Genomic DNA, 26,039 nt, shown 5'->3' with positions numbered 1-26,039 from the left:
GGCGTCTTATTCCAGTACTTGCGGTGCGAAACAGTTCACGCTGAAGACCTCGTGTTCTACTCCACTACTGAAGCTCAGTCATGAATGTTTTCTTTGAATCTTGACCGGGAAGCGCGCTGTACTCACAGGGAACGGTTCTGTTCGCCCTGGGAAAGCAGCCGGCATAAAACGCAGGGCAAAATTGGAGGACATGTTTTCTGATACCTGTTACTTTTCACAAGGATAATCAATTTTCGTCAAGACAGGAAGACGGCCATTCTAAGATGGTACCCGGAAGTACTTGAGTTCTAATTAAGACAGGAAGCTTTGGTATATTTTTTCATTTTTTTTACAAATATCAACATAACTGTCCATGGAGATTTCATCATCTGCTTCAGCTCTTCCCTGAATTTCGTTTGGGTAGCTGCATAAATGCACATGTTTGTACAGGAACTCAAATACATGAGCATAAATCCGGTTTCAGTGGCGATATAGGCAGGATCTGCATAATCGGCTTGATAATGCACGGTGTGTGTCAGTCTGGTCGTTAAAAAACTAACGATAGCTGTCAGCCACAACAGTATCAAACTGCCCGACACAGTGAACAGTAAAATGATGGATTTCCTTCGGTTCTTCATCTCTGGATCGCTCTGATTCTCACTGCTCCGACCCCGGAGTCCCCTGCGGGCTCGACTGGCCTCTAAAATACATCTGACTGTCAAACAATTAAACAGTAATATCAAAGCAAAAGGAAGCCACGCAACGAAAACACTTTCGAACCAGGAGTAAGCTGCACCCGCAGGTGATGAAAAAAAGCCCAGTATGTTGTGGCAACCCCAGTGAACACTGTTAATTATTCGGTCAGGTTCATATGCAAACCAAAAGGGGATGTTCTCTAAACAGATCAGGACAGAGATCGTTGTGATAACCGCAGCCGCAGTTCTCACTGTGCAATACTTTGTTTTAAACTTCTGACAACATATCGATACAAATCGGTCAAATGTGAACGAGACTGTGAACCACACCGACAGATCCAGGGTAGCAGGATTCATGCACAGAATGAACTTACAAACGGCAGTGTAGGACAGGAATGGATATGGAAAGTGATAACTGAAAATGTTATACAAGGTTACATTGAAGATAATGACCAGGAGATCTGCTGTTGCCATGGTCACCTTGTAGACAGAGATACATTTGGAAAGGCCACAATTTCCTCTGGAGAGAATCACGATTGTCACGAGGTTCGCTGTAAGAAAGAGGGACAAGAGGTAAGTCACGGGGACAGTCAGAGAAATCTCACAGCACATTGTGGGAAATATTTCGATGTGATCTTACTTAGGTTTATACACACGGATTCTTTTAGTTGTACACGAGAGCGCTGACGACATTTTGTTTGAATGAAATAAATCATTGAAACTCAATGTAGAGAGAGTGAAAATCTGCCGTTCTTCCAGCACCCTTCAGTCAGCCGTCGTCAAGAAGTAAATATAATTTCACAGTAATTACTGGAAAGATATGAATTCAAATAAAATATTCAACTGCGACAATAACGTTCAGTTTTGGTCGAAACTCTGGCCTTTTTCTATTAATAATCGCCCCAGGAAACTGCTCGGTAACAGAGCGGCAGCTGGTGGAACCGCGAAGGTTCTTTGCAGCCGAGGGAAGGGGAGCAGGTCCCTGAGCGGCAATCAGTTCTCAAATTATCTTTCAACGGCCCCTGTTGGTGGAGGTGACTGCAGTGTGGGGAATTATCAACTTGAAGTGCACAGGTAACAACGGTACAAATGAAATGGTTAACAAAGACACCAAGCAACACATTCTATAGTGATCTATGCACTGTTGGCGGGGCTGGGGAATCAGCCTCGTCCTCCATCGTATTGGGAGCAACATTGATCGCCCGTTGCCCACGATCTCCCGATCAGAGCAACGCCTCACCGGCGCCGCGGATTGCTAGAATTCCCGCTGAAATTCACTAATTTATCCCGGTGGATCAATGACTCCGAAATTAGGACATTCTCGGAATTTGACACATAATCATTTAAAGTGAGATAGTGAACAGTTATGAAACAACAGGTTATATTGACTTACCGGGAAAACCAAAGGCTGCGAGAATCGGGTAGTAAATCTCCTTAATATGAAGAATTGTTGGCATTTCCATTTTTAGGAGAATGAGTGAATTCTGTCCGGCTTCACGGTTCCGATTTGAGTGCATCTGAGCTCCGAAAATACTCCCCCTTTATAGAACAATCGGTGCCCCGGTGAGAAAATCAGGTTACACAATAATTGGCGTTAGTTACAGTCACTTAACAAACAAGGTGGAATTATCCAACCCAGTGCTCCCCGGACGCCAAAGGGGAAATTACACAGGACAGTTCGTGAAATTATTTCTATTAAAATTCAAGAATGGAAAAAAATCCCAGAGGGAATGGAGTTTGCGCATGCCCGGTGAACCCAGAGGGAAACATCATCCCGGGCACTCTGTCAGGTTTTTGGGATCACATATTAATTCATTGAAGTCTTGACTCACTCATTACCGAGATGAAACAAATTTTGTGATCTGATGATGAATGTTGATGACTCGGCTAGAACATTACAGGTGGCGTCTCGACTGTAGCATTACTGGTTGTGATCCTGCTCTAACATTACTGGTGGTGACCCTACTCTAACATTACTGGTGGTGATCCTACTCTAACATTACTGGCGGTGATCCTACTCTAACATTACTGGTGATGATCCTGCTCTAACATTACTGGTGGTGATCCTACTCTAACATTACTGGTGATGATCCTGCTCCAACATTACTGGCGGTGATCCTGCTCTAACATTACTGGTGGTGACCCTACTCTCACATTAATGGTGGTGATCCTACTCTAACATTAGTGGTGGTGATCCTACTCTAACATTACTGGTGGTGATCCTACTCTAACATTACTGGTGGTGATCCTACTCTAACATTAATGGTGGTGATCCTACTCTAACATTGGTGGTGGTGATCCTACTCTAACATTACTGGTGGTGATCCTGCTCTAACATTACTGGTGTTGATCCTACTCTAACATTACTGGTGGTGACCCTACTCTAACATTACTGGTGGTGATCCTACTCTAACATTACTGGTGGTGAACCTACTCTAACATTACTGGTGGTGATCCTACTCTAACATTACTGGTGGTGATCCTACTCTAACATTACTGGTGGTGATCCTACTCTAACATTACTGGCGGTGATCCTGCTCTAACATTACTGGTGGTGATCCTACTCTAACATTACTGCTGGTGATCCTACTCTAACATTACTGGTGGTGATCATACTCTAACATTACTGGTGGTGAACCTACTCTAACATTACTGGTGGTGATCCTACTCTAACATTACTGGTGGTGATCCTACTCTAACATTACTGGCGGTGATCCTGCTCTAACATTACTGGTGGTGACCCTACTCTAACATTAGTGGTGGTGACCCTACTCTAACATTAGTGGTGGTAATTCTACTCTAACATTACTGGTGGTGATCCTACTCTAACATTACTGGTGGTGATCCTACTCGAACATTACTGGCGGTGATCCTACTCTAACATTACTGGTGGTGATCCTACTCTAACATTACAGGTGGTGATCCTACTCTAACATTACTGGTGGTGATCCTACTCGAACATTACTGGCGGTGATCCTACTCTAACATTACTGGTGGTGATCCTACTCTAACATTACTGGTGGTGATCCTACTCTAACATTACTGGCGGTGATCCTACTCTAACATTACTGGTGGTGATCCTACTCTAACATTACTGGTGGTGATCCTACTCTAACATTACTGGTGGTGACCCTACTCTAACATTACTGGTGATGATCCTACTCTAAAATGACTGGTGATGATCCTACTCTAACATTACTGGCGGTGATCCTGCTCTAACATTACTGGTGGTGATCATACTCTAAAATTACTGGTGTTGATCCGACTCTAACATTACTGGCGGTGATCCTACTCTAACATTACTGGTGGTGATCCTACTCTAACATTACTGGTGGTGATCCTACTCTAACATTACTGGCGGTGATCCTACTCTAACATTACTGGTGGTGATCCTACTCTAACATTACTGGTGGTGATCCTACTCTAACATTACTGGTGGTGACCCTACTCTAACATTACTGGTGATGATCCTACTCTAAAATGACTGGTGATGATCCTACTCTAACATTACTGGCGGTGATCCTGCTCTAACATTACTGGTGGTGATCCTACTCTAAAATTACTGGCGGTGATCCTACTCTAACATTACTGGTGGTGATCCTATTCTAACATTACTGGTGGTGATCCTACTCTAACATTACTGGCGGTGATCCTGCTCTAACATTACTGGTGGTGATCCTACTCTAAAATTACTGGCGGTGATCCTACTCTAACATTACTGGTGGTGATCCTGCTCTAACATTAGTGGCGGTGATCATACTCTAACATTACTGTCGGTGATCCTGTTCCAACATTACTGGTGGTGATCCTACTCTAACATTACTGGTGGTGATCATACTCTAACATTACTGGCGGTGATCCTGCTCTAACATTACTGGTGGTGATCCTACTCTAACATTACTGGTGGTGATCCTGCTCTAACATTACTGGTGGTGATCCTGCTCTAACATTACTGGTGGTGATCCTACTCTAACATTACTGGTGGTGATCCTACTCTAACATTACTGGTGGTGATCCTGCTCTAACATTACTGGTGGTGATCCTACTCTAACATTGGTGGTGGTGATCCTACTCTAACATTACTGGTGGTGATCCTGCTCTAACATTACTGGTGGTGATCCTACTCTAACATTACTGGTGGTGACCCTACTCTAACATTACTGGTGGTGATCCTACTCTAACATTACTGGTGGTGAACCTACTCTAACATTACTGGTGGTGATCCTACTCTAACATTACTGGTGGTGATCCTACTCTAACATTACTGGTGGTGATCCAACTCTAACATTACTGGCGGTGATCCTGCTCTAACATTACTGGTGGTGATCCTACTCTAACATTACTGCTGGTGATCCTACTCTAACATTACTGGTGGTGATCATACTCTAACATTACTGGTGGTGAACCTACTCTAACATTACTGGTGGTGATCCTACTCTAACATTACTGGTGGTGATCCTACTCTAACATTACTGGCGGTGATCCTGCTCTAACATTACTGGTGGTGACCCTACTCTAACATTACTGGTGGTGACCCTACTCTAACATTAGTGGTGGTAATTCTACTCTAACATTACTGGTGGTGATCCTACTCTAACATTACTGGTGGTGATCCTACTCGAACATTACTGGCGGTGATCCTACTCTAACATTACTGGTGGTGATCCTACTCTAACATTACAGGTGGTGATCCTACTCTAACATTACTGGTGGTGATCCTACTCGAACATTACTGGCGGTGATCCTACTCTAACATTACTGGTGGTGATCCTACTCTAACATTACTGGTGGTGATCCTACTCTAACATTACTGGCGGTGATCCTACTCTAACATTACTGGTGGTGATCCTACTCTAACATTACTGGTGGTGATCCTACTCTAACATTACTGGTGGTGACCCTACTCTAACATTACTGGTGATGATCCTACTCTAAAATGACTGGTGATGATCCTACTCTAACATTACTGGCGGTGATCCTGCTCTAACATTACTGGTGGTGATCATACTCTAAAATTACTGGTGTTGATCCGACTCTAACATTACTGGCGGTGATCCTACTCTAACATTACTGGTGGTGATCCGACTCGAACATTACTGGCGGTGATCCTACTCTAACATTACTGGTGGTGATCCTACTCTAACATTACTGGTGGTGATCCTACTCTAACATTACTGGTGGTGACCCTACTCTAACATTACTGGTGATGATCCTACTCTAAAATGACTGGTGATGATCCTACTCTAACATTACTGGCGGTGATCCTGCTCTAACATTACTGGTGGTGATCCTACTCTAAAATTACTGGCGGTGATCCTACTCTAACATTACTGGTGGTGATCCTATTCTAACATTACTGGTGGTGATCCGACTCTAACATTACTGGCGGTGATCCTGCTCTAACATTACTGGTGGTGATCCTACTCTAAAATTACTGGCGGTGATCCTACTCTAACATTACTGGTGGTGATCCTGCTCTAACATTAGTGGCGGTGATCATACTCTAACATTACTGTCGGTGATCCTGTTCCAACATTACTGGTGGTGATCCTACTCTAACATTACTGGTGGTGATCATACTCTAACATTACTGGCGGTGATCCTGCTCTAACATTACTGGTGGTGATCCTACTCTAACATTACTGGTGGTGATCCTGCTCTAACATTACTGGTGGTGATCCTGCTCTAACATTACTGGTGGTGATCCTACTCTAACATTACTGGTGGTGATCCTACTCTAACATTACTGGTGGTGATCCTGCTCTAACATTACTGGTGGTGATCCTACTCTAACATTACTGGTGGTGATCCTACTCTAACATTACTGTCGGTGATCCTGCTCTAACATTACTGGTGGTGATCCTAATCTAACATTACTGGCGGTGATCCTGCTCTAACATTACTGGTGGTGATCATACTCTAACATTACTGGTGGTGATCCTACTCTAACATTACTGGCGGTGATCCTGCTCTAACATTACTGGTGGTGATCCTACTCTAACATTACTGGTGGTGATCCTGCTCTAACATTACTGGTGGTGATCCTGCTCTAACATGAGTGGCGGTGATCCTGCTCTAACATTACTGGTGGTGATCCTACTCTAACATTACTGGTGGTGATCCTGCTCTAACATTACTGGTGGTGATCCTACTCTAACATTACTGGTGGTGATCCTGCTCTAACATTACTGGTGGTGATCCTACTCTAACATTACTGGTGGTGATCCTGCTCTAACATTAGTGGCGGTGATCCTGCTCTAACATTACTGGTGGTGACCCTACTCTAACATTAGTGGTGGTGATCCTACTCTAACATTACTGGTGGTGAACCTAATCTAACATTACTGGCGGTGATCCTGCTCTCACATTACTGGTGGTGACCCTACTCTAACATTACTGGTGGTGATCCTACTCTAACATTACTGGTGGTGACCCTACTCTAACATTACTGGTGGTGATCCTGCTCTAACATTAGTGGTGGTGATCCTACTCTAACATTACTGGTGGTGACCCTACTCTAACATTAGTGGTGGTGATTCTACTCTAACATTACTGGTGGTGATCCTACTCTAACATTAGTGGTGGTGATTCTACTCTAACATTACTGGTGGTGATCCTACTCTAACATTACTGGCGGTGATCATACTCTAACATTACTGGTGGTGATCCTGCTCTAACATTACTGATGGTGATTCTGCTCTAACATTACTGGTGGTGATCCTACTCTAACATTACTGATGGTGATCCTACTCTAACATTACTGGTGGTGATCCTACTCTAACATTACTGGCGGTGATCCTGCTCTAACATTAGTGGCGGTGATCCGACTCTAACATTACTGGTGGTGATCTTGCTCTAACATTACTGGTGGTGATCCTGCTCTAACATTACTGGTGGTGATCCTGCTCTAACATTAGTGGTGGTGATCCTGCTCTAACATTAGTGGTGGTGATCCTGCTCTAACATTACTGGTGGTGATCCTACTCTAACATTACTGGTGGTGATCCTACTCTAACATTACTGGTGGTGATCCTACTCTAACATTACTGGCGGTGATCCTACTCTAACATTGCTGGTGGTGATCCTACTCTAACATTACTGGTGGTGATCTTGCTCTAACATTAGTGGCGGTGATCATACTCTAACATTACTGTCGGTGATCCTGTTCCAACATTACTGGTGGTGATCCTACACTAACATTACTGGTGGTGATCCTGCTCTAACATTACTGGTGGTGATCCTACTCTAACATTACTAGTGGTGATCCTGCTCTAACATTAGTGGCGGTGATCCTGCTCTAACATTACTGGTGGTGATCCTGCTCTAACATTACTGGTGGTGATCCTACTCTAACATTACTGGTGGTGACCCTACTCTAACATTACTGGTGGTGATCCTACTCTAACATTACTGGTGGTGAACCTACTCTAACATTACTGGTGGTGATCCTACTCTAACATTACTGGTGGTGATCCTACTCTAACATTACTGGTGGTGATCCTACTCTAACATTACTGGCGGTGATCCTGCTCTAACATTACTGGTGGTGATCCTACTCTAACATTACTGCTGGTGATCCTACTCTAACATTACTGGTGGTGATCATACTCTAACATTACTGGTGGTGAACCTACTCTAACATTACTGGTGGTGATCCTACTCTAACATTACTGGTGGTGATCCTACTCTAACATTACTGGCGGTGATCCTGCTCTAACATTACTGGTGGTGACCCTACTCTAACATTACTGGTGGTGACCCTACTCTAACATTAGTGGTGGTAATTCTACTCTAACATTACTGGTGGTGATCCTACTCTAACATTACTGGTGGTGATCCTACTCGAACATTACTGGCGGTGATCCTACTCTAACATTACTGGTGGTGATCCTACTCTAAGATTACTGGTGGTGATCCTACTCGAACATTACTGGTGGTGATCCTACTCGAACATTACTGGCGGTGATCCTACTCTAACATTACTGGTGGTGATCCTACTCTAACATTACTGGTGGTGATCCTACTCTAACATTACTGGCGGTGATCCTACTCTAACATTACTGGTGGTGATCCTACTCTAACATTACTGGTGGTGATCCTACTCTAACATTACTGGTGGTGACCCTACTCTAACATTACTGGTGATGATCCTACTCTAAAATGACTGGTGATGATCCTACTCTAACATTACTGGCGGTGATCCTGCTCTAACATTACTGGTGGTGATCATACTCTAAAATTACTGGTGTTGATCCGACTCTAACATTACTGGCGGTGATCCTACTCTAACATTACTGGTGGTGATCCTACTCTAACATTACTGGTGGTGATCCTACTCTAACATTACTGGCGGTGATCCTACTCTAACATTACTGGTGATGATCCTACTCTAACATTACTGGCGGTGATCCTGCTCTAACATTACTGGTGGTGATCATACTCTAAAATTACTGGTGTTGATCCGACTCTAACATTACTGGCGGTGATCCTACTCTAACATTACTGGTGGTGATCCGACTCGAACATTACTGGCGGTGATCCTACTCTAACATTACTGGTGGTGATCCTACTCTAACATTACTGGTGGTGATCCTACTCTAACATTACTGGTGGTGACCCTACTCTAACATTACTGGTGATGATCCTACTCTAAAATGACTGGTGATGATCCTACTCTAACATTACTGGCGGTGATCCTGCTCTAACATTACTGGTGGTGATCCTACTCTAAAATTACTGGCGGTGATCCTACTCTAACATTACTGGTGGTGATCCTATTCTAACATTACTGGTGGTGATCCGACTCTAACATTACTGGCGGTGATCCTGCTCTAACATTACTGGTGGTGATCCTACTCTAAAATTACTGGCGGTGATCCTACTCTAACATTACTGGTGGTGATCCTGCTCTAACATTAGTGGCGGTGATCATACTCTAACATTACTGTCGGTGATCCTGTTCCAACATTACTGGTGGTGATCCTACTCTAACATTACTGGTGGTGATCATACTCTAACATTACTGGCGGTGATCCTGCTCTAACATTACTGGTGGTGATCCTACTCTAACATTACTGGTGGTGATCCTGCTCTAACATTACTGGTGGTGATCCTGCTCTAACATTACTGGTGGTGATCCTACTCTAACATTACTGGTGGTGATCCTACTCTAACATTACTGGTGGTGATCCTGCTCTAACATTACTGGTGGTGATCCTACTCTAACATTACTGGTGGTGATCCTACTCTAACATTACTGTCGGTGATCCTGCTCTAACATTACTGGTGGTGATCCTAATCTAACATTACTGGCGGTGATCCTGCTCTAACATTACTGGTGGTGATCATACTCTAACATTACTGGTGGTGATCCTACTCTAACATTACTGGCGGTGATCCTGCTCTAACATTACTGGTGGTGATCCTACTCTAACATTACTGGTGGTGATCCTGCTCTAACATTACTGGTGGTGATCCTGCTCTAACATGAGTGGCGGTGATCCTGCTCTAACATTACTGGTGGTGATCCTACTCTAACATTACTGGTGGTGATCCTGCTCTAACATTACTGGTGGTGATCCTACTCTAACATTACTGGTGGTGATCCTGCTCTAACATTACTGGTGGTGATCCTACTCTAACATTACTGGTGGTGATCCTGCTCTAACATTAGTGGCGGTGATCCTGCTCTAACATTACTGGTGGTGACCCTACTCTAACATTAGTGGTGGTGATCCTACTCTAACATTACTGGTGGTGAACCTAATCTAACATTACTGGCGGTGATCCTGCTCTCACATTACTGGTGGTGAACCTACTCTAACATTACTGGCGGTGATCCTACTCTAACATTACTGGTGGTGACCCTACTCTAACATTACTGGTGGTGATCCTGCTCTAACATTAGTGGTGGTGATCCTACTCTAACATTACTGGTGGTGACCCTACTCTAACATTAGTGGTGGTGATTCTACTCTAACATTACTGGTGGTGATCCTACTCTAACATTAGTGGTGGTGATTCTACTCTAACATTACTGGTGGTGATCCTACTCTAACATTACTGGCGGTGATCATACTCTAACATTACTGGTGGTGATCCTGCTCTAACATTACTGATGGTGATTCTGCTCTAACATTACTGGTGGTGATCCTACTCTAACATTACTGATGGTGATCCTACTCTAACATTACTGGTGGTGATCCTACTCTAACATTACTGGCGGTGATCCTGCTCTAACATTAGTGGCGGTGATCCGACTCTAACATTACTGGTGGTGATCTTGCTCTAACATTACTGGTGGTGATCCTGCTCTAACATTACTGGTGGTGATCCTGCTCTAACATTAGTGGTGGTGATCCTGCTCTAACATTAGTGGTGGTGATCCTGCTCTAACATTACTGGTGGTGATCCTACTCTAACATTACTGGTGGTGATCCTACTCTAACATTACTGGTGGTGATCCTACTCTAACATTACTGGCGGTGATCCTACTCTAACATTGCTGGTGGTGATCCTACTCTAACATTACTGGTGGTGATCTTGCTCTAACATTAGTGGCGGTGATCATACTCTAACATTACTGTCGGTGATCCTGTTCCAACATTACTGGTGGTGATCCTACACTAACATTACTGGTGGTGATCCTGCTCTAACATTACTGGTGGTGATCCTACTCTAACATTACTAGTGGTGATCCTGCTCTAACATTAGTGGCGGTGATCCTGCTCTAACATTACTGGTGGTGATCCTGCTCTAACATTACTGGTGGTGATCCTACTCTAACATTACTGGTGGTGACCCTACTCTAACATTACTGGTGGTGATCCTACTCTAACATTACTGGTGGTGAACCTACTCTAACATTACTGGTGGTGATCCTACTCTAACATTACTGGTGGTGATCCTACTCTAACATTACTGGTGGTGATCCTACTCTAACATTACTGGCGGTGATCCTGCTCTAACATTACTGGTGGTGATCCTACTCTAACATTACTGCTGGTGATCCTACTCTAACATTACTGGTGGTGATCATACTCTAACATTACTGGTGGTGAACCTACTCTAACATTACTGGTGGTGATCCTACTCTAACATTACTGGTGGTGATCCTACTCTAACATTACTGGCGGTGATCCTGCTCTAACATTACTGGTGGTGACCCTACTCTAACATTACTGGTGGTGACCCTACTCTAACATTAGTGGTGGTAATTCTACTCTAACATTACTGGTGGTGATCCTACTCTAACATTACTGGTGGTGATCCTACTCGAACATTACTGGCGGTGATCCTACTCTAACATTACTGGTGGTGATCCTACTCTAAGATTACTGGTGGTGATCCTACTCGAACATTACTGGTGGTGATCCTACTCGAACATTACTGGCGGTGATCCTACTCTAACATTACTGGTGGTGATCCTACTCTAACATTACTGGTGGTGATCCTACTCTAACATTACTGGCGGTGATCCTACTCTAACATTACTGGTGGTGATCCTACTCTAACATTACTGGTGGTGATCCTACTCTAACATTACTGGTGGTGACCCTACTCTAACATTACTGGTGATGATCCTACTCTAAAATGACTGGTGATGATCCTACTCTAACATTACTGGCGGTGATCCTGCTCTAACATTACTGGTGGTGATCATACTCTAAAATTACTGGTGTTGATCCGACTCTAACATTACTGGCGGTGATCCTACTCTAACATTACTGGTGGTGATCCTACTCTAACATTACTGGTGGTGATCCTACTCTAACATTACTGGCGGTGATCCTACTCTAACATTACTGGTGGTGATCCTACTCTAACATTACTGGTGGTGATCCTACTCTAACATTACTGGTGGTGACCCTACTCTAACATTACTGGTGATGATCCTACTCTAAAATGACTGGTGATGATCCTACTCTAACATTACTGGCGGTGATCCTGCTCTAACATTACTGGTGGTGATCCTACTCTAAAATTACTGGCGGTGATCCTACTCCAACATTACTGGTGGTGATCCTATTCTAACATTACTGGTGGTGATCCTACTCTAACATTACTGGCGGTGATCCTGCTCTAACATTACTGGTGGTGATCCTACTCTAAAATTACTGGCGGTGATCCTACTCTAACATTACTGGTGGTGATCCTGCTCTAACATTAGTGGCGGTGATCATACTCTAACATTACTGTCGGTGATCCTGTTCCAACATTACTGGTGGTGATCCTACTCTAACATTACTGGTGGTGATCATACTCTAACATTACTGGCGGTGATCCTGCTCTAACATTACTGGTGGTGATCCTACTCTAACATTACTGGTGGTGATCCTGCTCTAACATTACTGGTGGTGATCCTGCTCTAACATTACTGGTGGTGATCCTACTCTAACATTACTGGTGGTGATCCTACTCTAACATTACTGGTGGTGATCCTGCTCTAACATTACTGGTGGTGATCCTACTCTAACATTACTGGTGGTGATCCTACTCTAACATTACTGGCGGTGATCCTGCTCTAACATTACTGGTGGTGATCCTAATCTAACATTACTGGCGGTGATCCTGCTCTAACATTACTGGTGGTGATCATACTCTAACATTACTGGTGGTGATCCTACTCTAACATTACTGGCGGTGATCCTGCTCTAACATTACTGGTGGTGATCCTACTCTAACATTACTGGTGGTGATCCTGCTCTAACATTACTGGTGGTGATCCTGCTCTAACATGAGTGGCGGTGATCCTGCTCTAACATTACTGGTGGTGATCCTACTCTAACATTACTGGTGGTGATCCTGCTCTAACATTACTGGTGGTGATCCTACTCTAACATTACTGGTGGTGATCCTGCTCTAACATTACTGGTGGTGATCCTACTCTAACATTACTGGTGGTGATCCTGCTCTAACATTAGTGGCGGTGATCCTGCTCCAACATTACTGGTGGTGATCCTACTCTAACATTACTGGTGGTGATCCTGCTCTAACATTAGTGGTGGTGATTCTACTCTAACATTACTGGTGGTGACCCTACTCTTACATTAGTGGTGGTGATCCTACTCTAACATTACTGGTGGTGAACCTACTCGAACATTACTGGCGGTGATCCTGCTCTCACATTACTGGTGGTGACCCTACTCTAACATTACTGGTGGTGATCCTACTCTAACATTACTGGTGGTGATCCTACTCTAACATTACTGGTGGTGACCCTACTCTAACATTAGTGGTGGTGATTCTACTCTAACATTACTGGTGGTGATCCTACTCTAACATTAGTGGTGGTGATTCTACTCTAACATTACTGGTGGTGATCCTACTCTAACATTACTGGCGGTGATCATACTCTAACATTACTGGTGGTGATCCTGCTCTAACATTACTGATGGTGATTCTGCTCTAACATTACTGGTGGTGATCCTACTCTAACATTACTGGTGGTGATCCTACTCTAACATTACTGGTGGTGATCCTACTCTAACATTACTGGCGGTGATCCTGCTCTAACATTAGTGGCGGTGATCCGACTCTAACATTACTGGTGGTGATCTTGCTCTAACATTACTGGTGGTGATCCTGCTCTAACATTACTGGTGGTGATCCTGCTCTAACATTAGTGGTGGTGATCCTGCTCTAACATTAGTGGTGGTGATCCTGCTCTAACATTACTGGTGGTGATCCTACTCTAACATTACTGGTGGTGATCCTACTCTAACATTACTGGTGGTGATCCTACTCTAACATTACTGGCGGTGATCCTACTCTAACATTGCTGGTGGTGATCCTACTCTAACATTACTGGTGGTGATCTTGCTCTAACATTAGTGGCGGTGATCATACTCTAACATTACTGTCGGTGATCCTGTTCCAACATTACTGGTGGTGATCCTACACTAACATTACTGGTGGTGATCCTACTCTAACATTACTAGTGGTGATCCTGCTCTAACATTAGTGGCGGTGATCCTGCTCTAACATTAGTGGCGGTGATCCTGCTCTAACATTACTGGTGGTGATCCTACTCTAACATTACTAGTGGTGATCCTGCTCTAACATTAGTGGCGGTGATCCTGCTCTAACATTAGTGGCGGTGATCCTGCTCTAACATTACTGGTGGTGATCCTACTCTAACATTACTGGTGGTGATCCTACTCTAACATTACTGGCGGTGATCCTACTCTAACATTGCTGGTGGTGATCCTACTCTAACATTACTGGTGGTGATCCTACTCTAACATTACTGGTGGTGATCCTACTCTAACATTACTGGTGGTGATCCTACTCTAACATTACTGGCGGTGATCCTACTCTAACATTGCTGGTGGTGATCCTACTCTAACATTACTGGTGGTGATCCTGCTCTAACATTAGTGGTGGTGATCCTGCTCTGACATTACTGGTGGTGATCCTACTCTAACATTACTGGTGGTGATCCTACTCCAACATTACTGGTGGTGATCCTACTCTAACATTAATGGTGGTGATCCTACTCTAACATTACTGGTGGTGATCCTACTCTAACATTACTGGCGGTGATCCTACTCTAACATTACTGGCGGTGATCCTACTCTAACATTACTGGTGGTGATCCTGCTCTAACATTACTGGTGGTGATCCTGCTCCAACATTAGTGGTGGTGATCCTGCTCTAACATTACTGGTGGTGATCCTACTCTAACATTACTGGTGGTGATCCTACTCTAACATTACTGGTGGTGATCCGACTCTAACATTACTGGCGGTGATCCTACTCTAACATTGCTGGTGGTGATCCTGCTCTAACATTAGTGGCGGTGATCCTGCTCTAACATTACTGGTGGTGATCCTACTCTAACATTAATGGTGGTGATCCTACTCTAACATTACTGGTGGTGATCCTACTCTAACATTACTGGCGGTGATCCAACTCTAACATTACTGGTGGTGATCCTACTCTAACATTACTGGTGGTGATCCTGCTCTAACATTAGTGGCGGTGATCCTGCTCTAACATTACTGGTGGTGATCCTACTCGAACATTACTGGTGGTGATCCTACTCTAACATTACTGGCGGTGATCCTGCTATAACATTACTGGTGGTGATCCTACTCTAAGATTACTGGTGGTGATCCTACTCGAACATTACTGGTGGTGATCCTACTCTAACATTACTGGCGGTGAACCTGCTCTAACATTACTGGTGGTGATCCTACTCTAACATTACTGGCGGTGATCCTACTCTAACATTACTGGTGGTGATCATACTCTAACATTACTGGCGGTGATCCTACTCTAACATTACTGCGGTGATCCTACTCTAACATTAGTGGTGGTGATCCTACTCTAACATTACTGGTGGTGATCCTGCTCTAACATTACTGGTGGTGATCTTACTCTAACATTACTGGTGGTGATCCTACTCTAACATTACTGGTGGTGATCCTGCTCTAACATTACTGGTGGTGATCCTACTCTGACATTACTGGTGGTGATCCTACTCTAACATTACTGGCGGTGATCCTGCTCTAACATTAGTGGTGGTGATCCTACTCTAACATTACTGGTGGTGAACCTACTCGAACATTACTGGCGGTGATCCTGCTCTCACATTACTGGAGGTGACCCTACTCTAACATTACTGGTGGTGATCCTACTCTAACATTACTGGTGGTGACCCTACTCTAACATTACTGGTGGTGATCCTGCTCTAACATTAGTGGTGGTGATCCTACTCTAACATTACTGGTGGTGACCCTACTCTAACATTAGTGGTGGTGATTCTACTCTAACATTACTGGTGGTGATCCTACTCTAACATTAGTGGTGGTGATTCTACTCTAACATTACTGGTGGTGATCCTACTCTAACATTACTGGCGGTGATCATACTCTAACATTACTGGTGGTGATCCTGCTCTAACATTACTGATGGTGATTCTGCTCTAACATTACTGGTGGTGATCCTACTCTAACATTACTGGTGGTGATCCTACTCTAACATTACTGGTGGTGATCCTACTCTAACATTACTGGCGGTGATCCTGCTCTAACATTACTGGTGGTGATCCTACTCTAACATTACTAGTGGTGATCCTGCTCTAACATTAGTGGCGGTGATCCTGCTCTAACATTAGTGGCGGTGATCCTGCTCTAACATTACTGGTGGTGATCCTACTCTAACATTACTGGTGGTGATCCTACTCTAACATTACTGGCGGTGATCCTACTCTAACATTGCTGGTGGTGATCCTACTCTAACATTACTGGTGGTGATCCTACTCTAACATTACTGGTGGTGATCCTACTCTAACATTACTGGTGGTGATCCTACTCTAACATTACTGGCGGTGATCCTACTCTAACATTGCTGGTGGTGATCCTACTCTAACATTACTGGTGGTGATCCTGCTCTAACATTAGTGGTGGTGATCCTGCTCTAACATTAATGGTGGTGATCCTACTCTAACATTACTGGTGGTGATCCTACTCTAACATTACTGGTGGTGATCCTACTCTAACATTACTGGTGGTGATCCTACTCTAACATTACTGGTGGTGATCCTACTCTAACATTACTGGCGGTGATCCTACTCTAACATTACTGGCGGTGATCCTACTCTAACATTACTGGTGGTGATCCTGCTCTAACATTACTGGTGGTGATCCTGCTCCAACATTAGTGGTGGTGATCCTGCTCTAACATTACTGGTGGTGATCCTACTCTAACATTACTGGTGGTGAACCTACTCTAACATTACTGGTGGTGATCCTACTCTAACATTACTGGCGGTGATCCTACTCTAACATTGCTGGTGGTGATCCTGCTCTAACATTAGTGGCGGTGATCCTGCTCTAACATTACTGGTGGTGATCCTACTCTAACATTACTGGTGGTGATCCTACTCTAACATTACTGGTGGTGATCCTACTCTAACATTACTGGCGGTGATCCAACTCTAACATTACTGGTGGTGATCCTACTCTAACATTACTGGTGGTGATCCTGCTCTAACATTAGTGGCGGTGATCCTGCTCTAACATTACTGGTGGTGATCCTACTCTAACATTACTGGTGGTGATCCTACTCTAACATTACTGGCGGTGATCCTGCTATAACATTACTGGTGGTGATCCTACTCTAAGATTACTGGTGGTGATCCTACTCGAACATTACTGGTGGTGATCCTACTCTAACATTACTGGCGGTGATCCTGCTCTAACATTACTGGTGGTGATCCTACTCTAACATTACTGGCGGTGATCCTGCTCTAACATTACTGGCGGTGATCCTACTCTAACATTACTGCGGTGATCCTACTCTAACATTAGTGGTGGTGATTCTACTCTAACATTACTGGTGGTGATCCTGCTCTAACATTACTGGTGGTGATCTTACTCTAACATTACTGGTGGTGATCCTACTCTAACATTACTGGTGGTGATCCTGCTCTAACATTACTGGTGGTGATCCTACTCTGACATTACTGGTGGTGATCCTACTCTAACATTACTGGCGGTGATCCTGCTCTAACATTCGTGGTGGTGACCCTCTCCAAGGCGAACACTTCATTCCTGTAGTGCGGCGACCAGAACTGCACACAGTACTCCAGCTGTGGCCTAACCAGTGTTTTATACAGCTCCATCATAACCTCCTTGCTCTTATATTCTATGCCTCGGCTAATAAAGGCAAGTATCGCAGATGCCTTCTTTACCACCTTATCTATCTGTTCCGTCGCCTTCAGGGATCTGTGAACTTGCACACCAAGATCCCTCTGACCCTCTGTCTTGCCTGGGGTCCTCCCATTCATTGTGTATTCCCTTGCCTTGTTAGTCCCTCCAACGTGCATCACCTCGCACTTTGCCGGGTTAAATTCCATTTGCCACTGTTCCGCCCATCTGACCATCCCATCTATGTCGTCCTGCAGACTGAGGCTATCCTCCTCGCTATTTACCACCCTACCAATTTTTGTATCATCAGCGAACTTCCTGATCATACGTTTCCTCTGCTCCCCACTGTTCATTGGCGGTGACTGAGCCGACCTCTCCCAGAGCCGTGTACTCGAGTGCAGCGATTCTTGGGCTCAGTGTTCATTACACATTTCCTTTTACTTTTTTCTTTTGCACAGAAAGAGACTGATAGAGAAAGTGATGTGTTCGATATCTTCGATGTTATGAAAATAAATATTTTTCTCAAATTTGTCCGACCTCATCGTGGTCTCCAAACAATTGATGTTTCCGAATCCATCGATGACTCCCAATCTATTGATAATTCGCCCCAATTGCGAGTTTGTAATCGACTGATGCTTCTGATTTATTAACCATTCCCAACCCTTTCGCTGGTCCCAACCCTTTGATGTTTTCTATTCGTTGATGTTTCATTTAAAGTGAGAGATCTCGAGCCCTGGTCCATTGGTTTTACTGCAGCCCCTGTGCCTGGGGCTGCTCACGGTCACTTGATGAGCGGTTCGATATTTCGGTGCATTTCGCTCAATGCCGGAGTGATTCAGGCGTTGGGTTCTCGTCTGTATTCAGTGTCTGTACTACCGGCCTCGCTGTACTACAGGAGTGAATATCTGAAAAAGACGGGCTCGGCCTGATTTGTGCTTGCATCCACACCGGAAACTGGGACTGGAAATGGATGGGATTCCGGTTAATTATAATTTTAAATGTATTGATTGGGAAAGTCTCCTGACCATCTGTAATAAATGTAAACAAGGGATTGTTGGATTGAGATTGAAACAGACAGATATAAATGTGACACATTCTGTTCTATCGATTTTAAATCTCTGAATATTTTGATGCAGATTCAGTACATATTAGACCAGTAGATGCGAATGTAATTAGGAAACTCATTGTTGATCAAAGTTACCACGAATGAAGTTGGAACCCCGTGTATTGGATTTTAACCAAACGCCTTAACCACTCGTTGAATCAGGTCTAGGAAAATCGGCATGGGAAATGTCCCATGGGGTCAGTTGGGTCAGTGTCAATTCCACTGTTCTTTTTTCTATTGCAGAGAGTGGGAAAGAGACAGAGAGACAGGGGAAGAGGGACACACACATAGAGATTAAGAAACAGCCATAAAGAGAGAGAGAGTAGCAGAGAGAGAGAGAAAGATACAGGCTGAGAAGGAGGCATACAAGAGACTGAGAGAGACCGATAGCAGAGTTAGAAAGATAAATAAAATGAGAGAGTCAGAAAATAGAAGAAACTAACGGAATTGGAAAAAAAAAAGAAACTGGAACTAATTGTGTGTGCCTTTCTCCATCTCTCGCTGGAAATGTAGTTTAAATATTTTAAACACATTCAACAGGACACGGCAAACTCTATTTTAAGGAAACAATTGTTAAACTTCGATTTCAAACGAATAAATATTTCCCCACCAGTAAATTCCTGAGCAGACAAGTGAGCTGCTTCTCCGGGTGATAAGGTGAATGGTCACTTGCTCTCACAGGCCAGCTGTGTTCTGCACTGTCAGGTTCGGTTGGGAATGACCCAGTTGCAGTGAAATAGGTAACAGCCGCCACCAGTAATGTTCGAGTGTGGTCACCACCAGTAACGTTAGAATAGAAACAACATCATTAATGTTAGTGTAGGATCACCATCACTAATGTTAGAGTAGGATTTACCATCAGTAATGTGAGAGTAGGGTCACCACCAGTAATGTTCGAGTCGGGTCACCACCAGGAATGTTAGAGGAGGGTCTCCACCAGTAATGTTAGTGTAGGGTCACCACCAGTAATGTTAGTGTAGGGTCACCACCAGTAATGTTAGTGTAGGGTCACCACCAGTAATGTTAGTGTAGGGTCTCCACCAGGAATTTTAGAGGAGGGTCTCCACCAGTAATGTTAGAGTAGGGTCACCACCAGTAATGTTAGAGGAGGGTCTCCACCAGTAATGTTAGTGTAGGGTCACCACCAGTAATGTTAGTGTAGGGTCACCACCATTAATGTTAGAGTCGGGTCACCACCAGTAATGTTAGTGTAATATCACCACCAGTAATGTTAGAGGAGGGTCTCCACCAGGAATGTTAGAGGAGGGTCACCACCAGTAATGTTAGAGTAGGATCACCACCAGTAATGTTAGAGTAGGATCACCACCAGTAATGTTAGTGTAATATCACCACCAGTAATGTTAGTGTAGGGTCTCCACCAGTAATGTTAGAGTAATATCACCACCAGTAATCTTAGAGGAGGGTCACCACCAGTAATGTTAGAGGAGGGTCTCCACCAGTAATATTCGAGTCGGGTCTCCATCAGTAATGTTACAGTAGCATCACCACCATTAATGTTAGTGTAGGATCACCACCATTAGGGTAGGGTCACCATCATCCCATAGAGGAATTATAAAGGGGTTTCGCATCTTCAAAAGCAGATAAATCGCAAGGCCCAGATGAAATGTAGCCCATGTTGTTAAGAGAAGCAACGGAGGAAGTAGCGGAGGCTCCAGCCATCCCCTTTGGCTGCAGATGTGCTGTTGGAGGACTGCTAAAGTTGTACTGCTTTTTAAAAGGGGGGAAAGTGACAGTACGAGTAATTACAGACCAGTCCGCCTAACCTCGGTGGTGGGCAAATTATTGGAAACAATTCTGAGGGAGAGTATAAATCGTCATTTAGAATTTATCAAGGAGAGTCAGCGTGGATTTGTTAAGGGAAGGTCGTGTCTGACTAATTCAATTGAATTTGTGGCGGTAACAAGGAGGGTCGATCAGGGTGGTTCATTCGATGCAGCCTACGTGGATTTTAGCAAGGCTTTTGAAAAGGTCACAAATGGCAGACTGGTCATTAAAGTCAAAGCTCATGTGATCCAAGGGAAAGTGGCACATCAGAACATAACATAAGAACATAATAAATAGGAGCAGGATTAGGCCAATCGGCCCCTCGAGCCTGCTCCGCCATTCAACAAGATCATGGCTGATCAGATCCTAACCTCAAATCTAAATTGATGTCCAATTTCCTGCCCGCTCCCCGTAACCCCTAATTCCCTTTACTTCGAGGAAACTGTCTATTTCTGTTTAAAATGTATTTAATGATGGAGCTTCCACAGCTTCCTGGGGCAGCAAATTCCACAGACCTACCACCCTCTGAGTGAAGAAGTTTCTCCTCATCTCAGTTTTGAAAGAGAAGCCCCTTATTCTAAGATTATGCCCCCAGTTCTAGTTTCACCCATCCTTGGGAACATCTTTACCGCATCCACCCGATCAAGCCCCTTCACAATCTTATATGTTTCAATAAGATCGCCTCTCATTCTTCTGAACTCCAATGAGTAGAGTCCCAATCTACTCAACCTCTCCTCATATGTCCACCCCCTCATCCCCGGGATTAACCGAGTGAACCTTCTTTGTGCTGCCTCGAGAGCAAGTATGTCTTTTCTTAAGTATGGAGACCAAAACTGTATGCAGTATTCCAGTTGCGGTCTCATCAATACCTTATATAACTGCAGCAATACCTCCCTGTTTTTATATTCTATCCCACTAGCAATAAAAGCCAACATTCCGTTGGCCTTCTTGATCACCGGCTGCACCTGCATACTAACTTTTTGATTTTCTTGCACTCGTACCCCCAGATCCCTTTGTCCTGCAGTACTTTCCAGTCTCTCGCCATTAAGATAATAACTTGCTCTCTGATTTTTCCTGCCAAAGTGCATAACCTCACATTTTCCAATATTGTATTGCATCTGCCAAATCTCCGCCCACTCACCCAGCCTGTCTATATTCCCTTGTCGGTTTCTTATGTCCTCCTCACTCTCTACTTTCCCTCCCATCTTTGCATCATCTGCAAACTTTGATATGTTACACTCGGTCTCCACCTCCAAATCGTTAATATAGATTGTAAAGAGTTCAGGACCCAGCACCGACCCCTGCGGAACACCACTGGCTACTGATTGCCAGTCCGAGAATGAACCATTTATCCCAACTCTCTGCTTCCTGTTCGATAATCAATCCTCCACCCATGCCAGAATATTACCCCCAATCCAGTGATTCATTATCTTGAGCAATAATCTTTTATGTGGCACCTTGTCGAATGCCTTCTTGAAGTCTAAATACACTACGTCCACAGGTTCCCCTTTATCCACCCTGTACGTTATGTCCTAAAAGTACTCAAGCAAATTTGTCAGACATGATTCCCCTTCATAAAGCCATGCTGACTTTGTCCTATTAAATTATGTTTATCCAAATGTTCCGCTACTGTCTCCTTAATAATAGACTCCAAAATTTTACCCACCACAGATTTTAGGCTAACTGGTCTATAATTTCCAGCCTTCTGCCTACCACTCTTTTTAAATAAGGGTGTTACATGAGCAGTTTTCCAATCTGCCGGGAACTTTGCCGATTCTAGAGAATTTTGGAAAATTATTACCAAAGCATCCACAATTCCTACTGCCACTTCCCTCAAGACCCTAGGATGTAAGCCATCAGGTCCAGGGGGTTTATCCGCCTTGAGTCCCATTAATTTACTGATTTCCAATTCCTTAGTGATTTTTATCGTATTTCGCTCCTCCCCGCCTGGAGCCCCCTGTTTGTCCAGTGTTGGGATATTCTTAGTGTCCTCTACCGTAAAGACTGAAACAAAATATTCGTTCAGAATTTTTGACATCTCCATGTATCCCAGCATTAATTTACCGGTCTCATCCTCGAAGGGACCTACATTTGCCTTAGACACCCATTTTCTTTTTATATAACTATCGAAACTCTTGCTATCTGTTTTTATATTATTAGCTAATTTATTTTCAAATCTTTCTTCCCTTTCTGAATCAATCCTTTAGTTACTTATTGGATTCAGAATTGGCTCAGTGTCAGGAAGCGAAGGGTAATCGTCAACGGGTGCTTTTGTGACTGGAAATATGTTTCCAGTGGGGTTCCACAGGAATATATCAATGACTTCGACTTAAATGTAGGGGGCATTATTAAGACGTTTTCAGATTATACAAAAATTGATCGTGCAGATGATAGTGAGGAAGAAAGCTGCAGATGGCAGGAGGAGATCAATCGACTTGTCAGGTTGGCAGAAAAGTGGTGAATGGAATTCAATACCAAGAAGTGTGAGGTAATGCATTTGGGGAGGGCAAACAAGGCAAGGGAATTCGCAGTAAATGGTGGGATACTGAGAAGTGCAGAGGAACAGATGGACCTTGGAGTGAATCTCAACTGATCCCTGAAGATAGCAGGACAGGTAGATAAGATGGTTAAGAAGGCATACAGGATGCTTTCCTTTCTTAGCCGAGGCATGGAATAGAAGAGCAGGGAAGTTATTCTAGAACTGTATAAAACACTAGTCAGACCACAGCTTGAGCACTGCGTACAGTCCTGGTCCCGACATTACAGAAAATATGTGATTGCACTGGAGAGTGTGCAGATGAAATTTACAAGGATGTTGCCAAGACTGGAGAATTTTAGCTCTGCGAGAAGGTTGAATAGGCTTGCGTTGTTTTCTTTGGAGCAGTTGGGGTTGAGCGGAGATTTAAGATTTAATTGAGGATTTGAACAGCGAGGGGCACGGATAGAGTGAACAGGCAGGACCTGTTTTCTTTACAGAGTTCCAGAACTAGGGCTCACAGATTTAAAGTCATTGGTGGCAAGATTAGAGTGGAATTGAGGATAAATATTTTCACCCAGAGGGTGGTGGGGGTCTGGAACTCCCTGCCTGAAAGGGTGGAAGAGGCAGAAAATCTCATCACTTTAAAAAAGTACCTGAATGTGCACTTGAAGTGCTGTAATCTGCAAGGCGACAGACCAAGAGCTGGAAAGTGGGAATAGGCTGGATGGCTCTTTTTCGGCCGGCACAGGCACGATGGGACGAATGGCCGACTTCTGTGCAATAAATTTCTATGGTTCCTTGATCTCTGTGTATTGAATGATATCATATTACAGCCTGTGCTTCAGAACCCTGCAATATTAACCCAGGAGTGTGGAATCGTGTAATACTACTGGCTGGAGTATTAAATAGTTTAACATTAGAGCCTGGAATATTGAAACGTGAAATCTTACAGCCTACAGTGTTGAAAGCTGATTTTTTTTATTCGTTCATGGGATGAGGGCGTCGCTGGCGAGGCCAGCATTTATTGCCCATCCCTAATTGCCCTTGAGAAGGTGGTGGTGAGCCGCCTTCTTGAACATCGCAGTCCGTGTGGTGAAGGTTCTCCCACAGTGCTGTTAGGAAGGGAGTTCCAGGATTTTGACCCAGCGACGATGAAGGAACGTCGATATATTTCCAAGTCGGGATGGTTCGTGACTTGGAGGGGAACGTGCAGGTGGTGTTGTTCCCATGCGCCTGCTGCTCTTGTCCTTCTAGGTGGTAGAGGTCGCGCGTTTGGGAGGTGCTGTCGAAGAAGCCTTGGCGAGTTGCTGCAGTGCAACCTATGGATAGTAGACACTGCAGCCACAGTGCGCCGGGTGTGAAGGGAGTGAATGTTTAGGGTGGTGGATGGGGTGCCAATCAAGCGGGCTGCTTTGTCCTGGAAGGTGTCGAGCTTCTTGAGTGTTGTTGGTGCTGCACTCATCCAGGCAAGTGGAGAGTATTCCATCACACTCCAGACTTGTGCCTTGTAGATGGTGGAAAGGCTTTGGGGAGTCAGGAGGTGAGTCACTCGCTGCAGAATACCCAGCCTCTGACCTGCTCTTGTAGTCACATTATTTATATCGCTGGTCCAGATCAGTTTCTTGTCAATGGTGACCCCCAACATGTTGATGGTGGTGGTTTCGGCAATGGTAATGCCGTTGAATGTCAAGGGGCTGCGTTTGGACTCAGTCTTTTTGGAAATGGTCATTGCCTGGCACTTGTCTGGTGCGAATGTTACTTGCCACTTATGAGCCCAAGCCTGGAAGTTGTCCAGGTCTTGCTGCATGCGGGCTCGGACTGCTTCATTATCTGAGGGGTTGCGTATGGAACTGAACACTGTGCAATCATCAGCGAACATCCCCATTTCTGACCTTATGATGAGGGAATGTCATTGATGAAGCAGCTGAAGATGGTTGGGCCGAGGACACTGCCTTGAAGAATTCCTGTAGCAATGTCCTGAGGCTGAGATGATTGGCTTCCAACAACCACTCCCGTCTTCCTTTGTGCCAGGTATGACTCCAGCCACTGGAGAGTTTTCCCCCTGATTCCCATTGACTTCAATTTTACTCGGGCTCCTTGGTGCCACACTTGATCAAATGCTGCCTTGATTTCAAGGGCAGTCATTCTCACCTCACCTCTGGAATTCAGCTCTTTTGCCCATGTTTGGACCAAGTCTGTAATGAGGTCTGGAGCCGAGTGGTCCTGGCGGAACCCAAACTGAGCATCGGTGAGCAGGTTATTGGTGAGTAAGTGCCGCTTGATAGCACTGTCGACGACACCTTCCATCACTTTGCTGATGATTGAGAGTAGCTCAATCCATA

The 26,039-nt window shown here is 44.3% G+C and overlaps 1 protein-coding gene across 1 annotated transcript; it reads right to left on the bottom strand.

Annotated features, from left to right (window-relative positions):
- Nucleotides 1-287: 287 nt before the first annotated feature.
- LOC137315029 (probable G-protein coupled receptor 139) lies at nt 288-2,131 on the bottom strand. Its single transcript, XM_067979985.1, has 2 exons — nt 2,068-2,131; nt 288-1,225 (listed from the first exon to the last, which is right to left on the bottom strand). Exons 1-2 carry the CDS (start codon nt 2,129-2,131, stop codon nt 288-290), a joined length of 1,002 nt encoding a protein of 333 aa, XP_067836086.1.
- Between the last annotated feature and the right edge of the window lie 23,908 nt (nt 2,132-26,039).

This window comes from Heptranchias perlo, unplaced genomic scaffold (genome assembly GCF_035084215.1).
Source record: "Heptranchias perlo isolate sHepPer1 unplaced genomic scaffold, sHepPer1.hap1 HAP1_SCAFFOLD_53, whole genome shotgun sequence".
NCBI lineage: Eukaryota > Metazoa > Chordata > Chondrichthyes > Hexanchiformes > Hexanchidae > Heptranchias > Heptranchias perlo.
Note: the sequence above shows the minus strand (reverse complement) of the source record. Positions and strands in the feature narration are given on the sequence as shown.